At 50.6% G+C, this 10,067-nt stretch overlaps 1 protein-coding gene across 1 annotated transcript in view; it reads left to right on the top strand.

The window, feature by feature from the left end:
• Positions 1–8,078: 8,078 nt before the first annotated feature.
• The window catches only part of socs7 (suppressor of cytokine signaling 7), a 65,946-nt gene continuing 63,957 nt past the window's right edge, over positions 8,079–10,067 (top strand). Inside the window, 2 exon segments of the mRNA XM_072487500.1 lie at positions 8,079–9,100; positions 9,102–9,728. Of these exon segments, the coding sequence (XP_072343601.1) occupies positions 8,403–9,100; positions 9,102–9,728 (1,325 nt within the window). The 5' untranslated portion in view covers positions 8,079–8,402.

The raw sequence follows: 10,067 nt of genomic DNA, 5'->3' as shown, positions 1-10,067 counted from the left end.
GATGGCCCACAGCGTCTCATGGGTGCCTAGTTTTGAGCTGCTAGATCTGTTCAAAGTCTATCCCATTTAGTACTGTGGTAGTGCCACACAGCACGATGGAGGGTATCTTCAATGTGAAAGACGGGTCTTTGTCTCCACAAGAACTATGCGGTGGTCACTTTTACTGATACTGTCATGGACAGATGCATCTGCACCAGGCAGGTTGGCCCAAGGTGGCACAGTGGTTACGACTGCTGCATCACAGTACCAGGGACTAGGGTTTTATTCCAGCCTTGGAAGACTGTCTGTGTGGAGCTTGCATGTTTTCCCCATGTCTGCGTGAGTTTCCTCCAGGTGTCCGGTTTCCTCCCACAGTCCAAAGATGTGTAGGTTACATGGATTGGCCATGCTAAATTTCCCTTTAGTGTCCAAATATGTGCAGGTTAGTGTGGGGTTATGGGGTTACATGATATGCCAGGAGAATGGCATGGGTAGGGTGCTCTTTCAGAGAGTTGGTGTGGAATCGATGGGCCAAATGGCCTCCTTCTGCACTGTAGGAATTCTATGGTTCTATGGCTCCATGTTAAACTTTAAGCCATGAGGCTTCATGGGGTCCCGAGGTGATGTTCAGGAGTCCCAGGGCAACTCCCTCCCGACTCTGTACCACTGTTCTGCCACCTCTGCTGGGTCTGTGGATACGACAGCAAAACTGGCACCGCACCTGGACGATTCAGCGACCGTTGAGGGGCTAGCACCGACGGCACATGGAACACGATCGATTCCCATGGAAAATGGTGTCTCATTTGTTGGGATCGGCACCAGAGTAGCCGACAAGCTGCAGCCACATATCAGCATTCCACTCCCGACACACACTTAACCCAACCAACAGGATGGCACTGGTTGTGCTGGAACATGGCCATCCAGTTGATGGGTCGGCTGGGGCCAGAGAGAACCTAGGAGGGGTGGCTTGGGGGGGACACCTATATGACCTGTGGTCCTAAGTTCACAGCGGGCAATCAGCGGTGTGCGCAGCTGCATGGCCTCCTTGCCGGCTGCGGCAATGGTGTTCCCTGTCCGTCCACCCTGACCGCACAGCCCACCTCCTAGCCACCTCCTGCTACTCCCCCGGGCAGCAGCATGACTGTCACCAAACTATGGCGATGATGGACACTTTCCGTCCCCCCTCTCTCCCCCTCAGCAGCCACGGCGCCTGTTTCACGATTTTTGAAAGCACAAGTGAACCTCACTGCCGGGAGTTCCCTCCAGTGAAGGCGGAGAATCGCGGAGGCCTCGGAGAATACCAGGTCGAGCCCGCTAATTATATGCCAACGGCGTTTACTGTACGTGCGGAGTGGAACGCATTGACACGACTGTCGAGAGACCGGAGAATTGCAATTTGACGTGAACTCGGTGTCCGCCATGATTTCAGTGCCAAGAACGATTCTCTGTCCAATCGCTGTCATATTATGCACTCATGCACATAATGAGGTAAAGACAGGCAATGGCAGACACCCAGGTTAGCCAATCAACACACGGGACAGAACACAACCAATCACCAGACAGAACACTAGAGGGGGGCTTCCTACTATAAAACACACGAGGCATCAGCACTCCGCCTCTTTCCACTGGTGACAACCGTAGTGACAGTCAGGGTGTATATGTCATTTAGCACCTTCTACACGTGGCTCAGAGCTAACCTGGTCGAGTTAGTTAGAGTTAGCACACTTAGAGTAGTAGAGTGTCAACCCACAGCCAGCTGTGTGCATTGTTACAGAATTTCAATAAATCATACTGAACCAACGTCTAAGTTTGGTGTCTGCTTTCCAGTACAACTGCATCCAGTTGCAGTCCGTGTTACCCCAGGGTGAATAACACCACAGTCGCCTTTCCAGACTTTGGCTTTGGCCAATGGAGAATCCCGCCCAGATTTCTTGGAGGGAATTACTGTTCATTAATCCATGTTTTAAAAGCGTACAGAGGTCAGGTGAGAATAGTATTGGATCCAGTTGTGATTGTCTATGATCCAGAATCACACTCAATCACACATTGTTTGACAATTCTACAGGATTTTGGTGAGAACAGATTGGAAGTCCTGAGTCCAGCTGTGGTCTCCTTACCTTAGGGAGAATGTTCTTTGAGGGAGTGAAATGAAAGTTCACTCAATGGATTCTTGAGAGATTGATTAGTCCAGGTCGAAACGCTCTGGAGTTTAGAAGAACGAAAGGTGGTCTAATTGAAACATATAAAACTCTTAAAGGGCTTAACATGATAGATGTTTCCCCTTGGCTGGTAAACTAGAACATGGGGCCACAATGTCAGCCACTCAGCTCTGAGATGAGGAAGGATTTCTCATCAGAGGGAAGCTTTGGAGTCCCTCCACATGGGGTTATGGAGGATCAGTTGCTTTCAGCCAGAGATCAACAATTTTTTGGACACCAGTTGAATCATGAGATAAAGGGAGAGTACGAGAAGACATAGCGGGGGGGGGGGCAAGATTAGCTATGATCTCAAGCTTGAGGGTTTGAATGGCCTCCTCTTGCTCCTGGTGATTGAGGACTGGAGGAGGCACTGCCTCCAAGGGAACCACATCCCAACATGACCTCTCAGCCTCAGGGGAAGGAAGAAAATCAGGAGCAGTTTTTTCATTGCAGTATCAGTGAAACCAAATAATGCTGCTTTTGAAGTCTATTTTTAAGAGTTTGTTTCTGTTTTCCTGTGATACAAAGTGCCTGGACTGAGCTGTTGAGTTTTAACCTCTTGAATTGAGTATTGATTGTGACATAATTTCCTTTGCACAGTACGTTTTATTGTGTTATCTGTTTCTCTGGCCTTTGTATGTTTGGACTTCTTCCAGATTTTCACATTGTAATTTATGATTCACATTTTCAGTGTAAGTTACTGAAAGGATAACATTTCTCATTCGAATTTATCACTTTGTAACAAACAAAGAATATGAGAAATGTCAAACTCCATAGATCTGAATTTAGTGAAAATAATGCCATCTATTTTGGGAAACATATTGATTATTGTTTATTAATCATACGGTAGCCCTAAACGTGAGCTTGGTGCTATCAGTTTCTCGTTAATCTTTTAAATCTCCTCCTTCTACAGAACTTGATTTTTTTGAAGGCTGATATACTCTTTCCTTTAAAATTCACTCTCCTCCCCTACACATTTTCTCTCCCCCCCCCCCACCCATCCCACCTCCCATCCACCCCTCCGCTCACCTCTTCTCTCGCCTTCTCTCTCCTATCCATCTATTTGTTGTCCTCCTACCACTCCAACCCCTATCCTTTTCCCCTACCCTGTGTGCCCTCTCTTCTCTTGCCTATTCTCTCCCCTTGTCTCTCCTCTCCCCCCTTTTCTCTTGTTTCCATCCCCTTTAAGGTTAGGTCACGGATCAGCCATGATCTTGATTGAGTGTTGCCTTGGGGACTAAGTCCGCACACCCTTTATTTTTATAAAATATATGTAGATACACTCCTAACTAGTTTCTAAAATTTTTAAAACTGGGCAAAATCCTTTCAAAATGGCTGAAAATATGTTGGTTTGTCACCCTTGAACAAAAGCAGCTTTCTGGCTGCATCACAGAAACTTGCACCTCATTATCTCTGAAGAGACACGAACGACCCCCTATAGGCTGCACAGACCAAATTCAAAGAGAACTATACAAAGGCCACCTGCATTTCCTAACCAGTTGGCCAACTATATCTGTCAGGCCAAAGGACCATGCAACCTTCCTTCCAAGTATTTATGTTTGGAACGTTTAACCACCTCTGGAACCCAGATAGGAGATACACATGCCCTTTTTCAAAGGCACTTTGGTGAGGTAAAAGTCATGTAACATGAACCTTGAGCTGGTGGATCAATTATCAATTATTCTGCATGGCCCAGTTTACCATCTTACCATCTACAAGCGGCAGCACAAACAAGGGGCACTGGCCAGATCGAATACCTGGCCCCATCTTATAATGTTTCTACTGGAACTTCTGTACCACCGCATATAAGACTGATTCATCTCTACATGCCCATCTCCTCATGTGAAGTCAATCCCACTGGTAAAGTGAATTATACAGCATTGGTTTTCAACCTGCCAACATTCATGAAGGCATACTTAATTGGACTTTAATTCTGGACTGTGGACACAAGGAAAACTGTAATTATTTTCTCTGTGGTCTTCGCCCTGTTGTGTGCAAATAAACTAACCCTTTGAGTTCATCCTATCTCGGGTTTGCTGTGGGGTTATTACTAAAAATTGGATTACACCAAAACTGAGGGGTTGGGAAACAAGCTAAGGCTTATAAAAGGAGAATCAACTCGAAACTCCTTTCTGCTTATGAATGTGTGCGAGAGGAGAAATCAGTGCGGTTTAAATTAAACCCCCTTCCTCTCCATAAAAGGTGGCAATGTCTTGAGGGGTTGAATAGCTTCCTCCTTTTCCTATGTTCCTCTGCCCTCTCTTCTCCTCTCTACCCTCACCACTCCTTTCTGCCAACTCACGCTAGGTATGGTTCTGTTGGCAATGCAGCCCTCCTGTGGCTCATCCCAAGTGTCCATTCTTCATGTGCACTGAGACAGGGTTAGATTTTCCTGGGATTGTAGAGCTCAATGGAATGGAAACCCTGACTGTATTGGGACAGGCTGCTCATACATTTCTGTCCAATCATTTTATCCTCATCTCAATAAAGTCAAATATAGATCACCAGCCTTACGTTTGACTGGTTTCTCTCTTAATGTCCCTTGACCTTTTGGTATCATCAAGGAGACGGGATTATGTTGCTGAGAAAGGGACTCTTTTTTCCATTTTGAGCACTGTGCCAGTGTGAACCATCCTAGGAGATGTAGAACTTGGTGAGGTGAACTCTGTTGCCCATGTCTTAATTGACACCAAATTCCCCGCATCAAATAATGGACCAGAAAAGCCTAGAGTGCATCCATACTGAAGCAAATTCCAGCTTAGATAGACAGTGATTCAAGAAATGCTGAACACCTTGGATGGGGGTGGCACTGTGGCTTCACAGTTCCATGGTCCCAGGTTCAAATCCCCGCTGGGTCACTGTCTGTGCGGAGTCTGCATGTTCTCCCCGTGTCTGCGAGTGCTCCTGTTTCCTCCCACAAGTTCCAAAAGACGTGCTGTTAGGTAATTTGGACATTCTGAATTCTCCCTCACTGTACCCGAACAGGCGCGGAATGTGGCGACTAGGAGCTTTTCACAGTAACTTCATTGCAATGTTAATGTAAGCCTACTTGTGACAATAAAGATTATTATTATGTGGTTCAGTGATGAATTTTGGTTGCAGAAAATAAAAGTTTATGTAATAGGGAGTAACATATTGGCATGGATAGAAGATTTTCTGCCTAACAGAAAGCAAAACATTGGCATCAATGGGTCTTTTTCAGGTTGGCACAGTCCTGGGGCCTCAACTTTTTACAGTTTTTAGAAATTACTTAGATGAAGGGATAATTATCAAATTTGATGATGTCACAAAGTTAGGTAGGAAAGTAGGTTGTGAGGAGGACATAAGGAGGCTACAAAAAAGATAATAGGTTAAGTGAGTGGGAAAATAATTGGCAAATGGAGTATAATGTGGGAAAAAGAAAGACAGAGATTGCAGAGTTCGGAGCTACAGAGGGATCTGGGTGTCCTAATGCATAAATCACAAAAGACTATTCTGCAGGTACAGCAATTAATTAGGAAAGCCCATAGAAAGTTATAATTTATTGTGAAGGGAATTGAATACAAAAGTAGGGAGGTTATGGTTCAGTTGTACAGGGCACTTATGGGACCACATTTGGAGCAGCACGGTAGCATTGTGGATAGCACAATTGCTTCACAGCTCCAGGGTCCCAGGTTCGATTCCGGCTTGGGTCACTGTCTGTGCGGAGTCTGCACATCCTCCCCGTGTGTGCGTAGGTTTCCTCCGGGTGCTCCGGTTTCCTCCCACAGTCCAAAGATGTGCGGGTTAGGTGGATTGGTCATGATAAATTGCCCTTAGTGTCCAAAATTGCCCTTAGTGTTGGGTGGGGTTACTGGGTTATGGGGATAGGGTGGAGGTGCTGAACTTGGGTAGGGTGCTCTTTCGAAGAGCCGGTGCAGACTCGATGGGCCGAATGGCCTCCTTCTGCACTGTAAATTCTATGATAATCTATGGAGTACTATGTACAGTATTAGTCATCTTAATTAAGGAATAATTTAAATGTGTTGGATGTCGTCCAGAGAAGGTTTACCAGATTAATACCTGGAATGGGTGGGTTGTCTTATGAGGAAAGATTAGATAGGCTGGGCTTGCATCTGTTGGAGTTTAGCAGAATAAGAGGTGACTTGATTGAAACATGTAAGATCCTGAGAGGTACTGACAAGGTGGATGTGGACAGAATGTTTCTTCTTGTGGATCAATCTAGAACTAGGGGGGTCGTTGTTTAAACATAATGGGTCCCTATTTAAAATGGAGATGAGGCATTTTCTTTTATCTCAGGGAATTGTGAGTCTTAGGAACTCTCTTCCTGAAAAGATGGTGGAAGCAGAGTCTTTGAATATTTAAACAGCAGAGGTGGATAGATTATTGATAAGCAAGGGGGTAATAGGTTATCGGGGGTAGGTGGGATGCAGATTTAAGGTTACCATCAGATCCGCCATGACCTTATTAAATGGCAAAATAGGTTCAAGGGGCTGAATGGCCTACGCTCCATGATCATTTACTAACCCTCTTGTGCAGCACCTTGGATTATTCACTAAAGGCAAATCTCAGCATTTCTTAGTTCCAATGTCAGTATAGCATCCTCTAGTACACATTTTCCACAAAAGCCATTCTGAGTATATCCAATAACTTAGTGCCAGTTTTATGGCCTCAGTCTCCTGACCACTGGGCAAGGATTGGATTTTACCTGGCTAAAGCTATTTAAGTGATCCCCTGAAAGGCACATTCCCTTCCTATAAATAAACTGGATTCCAATTCAGATTCCAGAGGTGATGGTGTGCCAACTGTAATCAGCTGTGACATTTGTAGGATGCTTTTTTTGAATGAATGTGCAAAAATTAGAATAGCATAGATTGTATCCTTTAGGATGTCCCAATCAGATTTGCTGTAAAATAGGGAGGATATTAAAATAGGTGTACAATCACACCATGAATGTGTCACGAAAATCCTGGGCTCTAGGTTTGGAACATTTTGGTTAATTGTATGTTTTAAAGGAACCATTGCGGGCACAACAAAGCTGCACCAGGAGGGGTTAAACCTTCAGTGAAGACCAAATTCAGCTCGAGCTGATTCAAATATGACCTTTCAGCCCAGCCGGAAATCCGTTTCATGTTAGCTGATATCTCTGAAGCAAGGCAGCTTATTGGTGCAATTTTGATAAAACATTTTAACCTGAATCTTTCAGAAGTCTCTTGTTTTGTGAATGTGCCCCAGAGATATGGATTTTTTGAAATGAGCTGGGAACTCTGACCTTTGCCATTGCTCAGGGGGTGGGGAGGGGGTGAGGGGAGGGGGTGGGGAGGGGAGGGGAAGGAGATAAGGGGGTGAAGAGGGGGAGGGAGTTGAGGGATAAGTAGGGTGGAGGGGGAGGTAGGGCGGGGGGTAAGGTGGGGAGGGGGTGATCGGGGGAGTGAGGGGGAGGTGTGGTGAGGGGGGCGGGGATAGGGAGTGCGATATGGGATGAGGGGGTGGGATGGGGTGAGTGAGGGGGTAGGGGGCGGGATAGGGGGGTGGGACAGGGGGTGGGGGAGCTTGAGGGGCGGGGTAGGGGGTGGGGAGATTGGGGGGGCAGGGTAGGGGGGGAGATTGGGGGGTGGAGATTGGGGGCGGGTAGGGTGGAGATTGGGGGGCGGGTAGGGGGAGTGGGGGGGCGGGGTAGGGAGGAGAGGGGGGTGGGGTAGGGGGGGAGTGGGGGGCGGGGTAGGGGGGAGTGGGGGGCAGGTTAGGGGGCGGGGTAGGGGGGAGTGGGGGGCGGGGTAGGGGGAGAGGGGGGCAGGGTAGGGGGGCGGGTTAGGGGGCGAGAGGGGGGCGGGGTAGGGGGAGTGGGGGGCGGGGTAAGGGGGGGGATTGAATTTGCGGAAGTGTGGGCGGGGTTTCACTCTTTGCTGCCTCGGAAGCTTCTCGTTTTGTCGGCTCTGGGTTGTTGTCGCAAAGATGCCGGATTGTGGCGCCAGCGGATCAGAGAGAGGAGACGGCTCAGGGGGGACTGAGAGAGGAGGGAGGGAGTGAGTGAGGAGGGGGGAGTGAAAGAGATAGTGAGGGAGGAGTGAGTGAGAAATAGTGAGGGAGGGAGTTGTGAGGGAGGAATGAATGAGTGAGGGAGAGAGAGATAGTAAATGAGGGAGAGATAGTGAGGGAGCAGTGAGGAGGAACAGCAGCACTGGGAGGCGGACAAACAGTTAATGTGAGAATAATCCGGCTGCAAACACACCGCCCGCCCGGGTGATGCTCAATCCGGAGGCTGCGGTGTTGCTGCATATTCTGGCCCCGGGTTTGGAGACGGAGAGAGGCGGCGGGAGCTCCGGAGCGGCGGGGGCTGTGCCGGGGCTGGAGTCTGTGCTGGGGCCGGGCCTGGAGGCTGTGCCAGGTCCGGGGTCTCTGCCGGGGCTGGAGGCTGTGCCCGGGTCGGGGCTGGAGGCTGTGCCCGGGTCGGGGCTGGAGGCTGTGCCCGGGTCGGGGCTGGAGGCTGTGCCCGGGTCGGGGCTGGAGGCTGTGCCCGGGTCGGGGCTGGAGGCTGTGCCCGGGTCGGGGCTGGAGGCTGTGCCCGGGTCGGGGCTGGAGGCTGTGCCCGGGTCGGGGCTGGAGGCTGTGCCCGGGTCGGGGCTGGAGGCTGTGCCCGGGTCGGGGCTGGAGGCTGTGCCCGGGTCGGGGCTGGAGGCTGTGCCCGGGTCGGGGCTGGAGGCTGTGCCCGGGTCGGGGCTGGAGGCTGTGCCCGGGTCGGGGGAGGGCGGCCGCCGCGCGGTAACTTTGTTTCCAGATGCCGGCTGCAAATTGCAACATTTCCACTTCGCAACAAAAGGGCCGCGGCCGCAGCTGATGGTTTTCCGCAACCTACTGCGGGCGGAGGAGGGAGCGGAGCGGGGGGGCCGGGGAGGGCGGCGGGGGCCAGGCGGAGCGGGGCCGGCTCGGGGAAGGGGTGGAAGCGGGCTCGGCTCGGCCCCGCTCGCCGGGCTGCTGCCCTCGGGAGGAGCGGGTCTGCTTCGACCTGGCCCGGCACTTTGGCGGCTTCTCGGTGGCTGGGCCGGGCCCGCCCGCCTGGCAGTGCTCGGCCCCGGCAGCCTGCAGCCCCCGCGCCCTGGGCGAGGAGCCGAGCGACACCAGCGACGCTGTCCTGGTGCTGGAGGGGCCGGAGCCCGGGATCAGCAGCCTGCACATGGGCGGCTGTCAGGCCGAGGCCGCCTCCAGCTTCCAGCTCCACCCGCAGCGGGACGGCAGCCCCCCCGGCACCAACTCTGACTCTGAGCCCCGGCCTGAGGCGGCTTCCCCCGGGCGGCAGGGGGACACAGCCAGCCCGGAGCTGCTGCCCAAGGTCCGGCTCAGCCGCTGCTCCAGCTCCCCCAGCCCCTCACTCGGAGAGGACAAGTTACTGAGCCGCCTGCCCGGCAAAACCCGCAAGAATTCCCTCAAAATCCGCCTCAGCAAACTCTTCCGCACTAAAAGCTGCAGCGGCGGCGGGGACCCTGCAGCGAAAAGACATTCACTGGACCTGCAGACATCAGCTGGCTGCCTGCTGCAGATCTCCAAACTGCAAGAGGGTTATGACATGAGAAGGTATCATTCCTCTAACTCTGTAAACTTGCTCAATCTGGGAAATGCATTGATAACTGTGTGAAATTGTGATAGTGTCCGGCTGACAAATACCCAATGAAGTGTTTTAATCTCTTCAAACGTTTATGGAGAGAGCCCTTTGAGCAGAATCTAACTCTACTTTGAAGGATCAACCTTAAAGGGCCGTCATTGCTCAGATCAGTTTGAGGTTACAAGCCATCAAAAATTATATTGTGGCACCAGCATCAATTGTCCCAGTGCTGACTCCCCTCTTGGAATTGTAACAATGTTCTGGACATGTCCAAAATGGTGCAGGGTTTTGATCGAGTAATAAGGCGAAAC

The sequence above is a fragment of the Scyliorhinus torazame genome, chromosome 21, assembly GCF_047496885.1.
Source record: "Scyliorhinus torazame isolate Kashiwa2021f chromosome 21, sScyTor2.1, whole genome shotgun sequence".
In the NCBI taxonomy this organism is placed as follows: Eukaryota; Metazoa; Chordata; class Chondrichthyes; order Carcharhiniformes; family Scyliorhinidae; genus Scyliorhinus; species Scyliorhinus torazame.
Note: the sequence above shows the minus strand (reverse complement) of the source record. Positions and strands in the feature narration are given on the sequence as shown.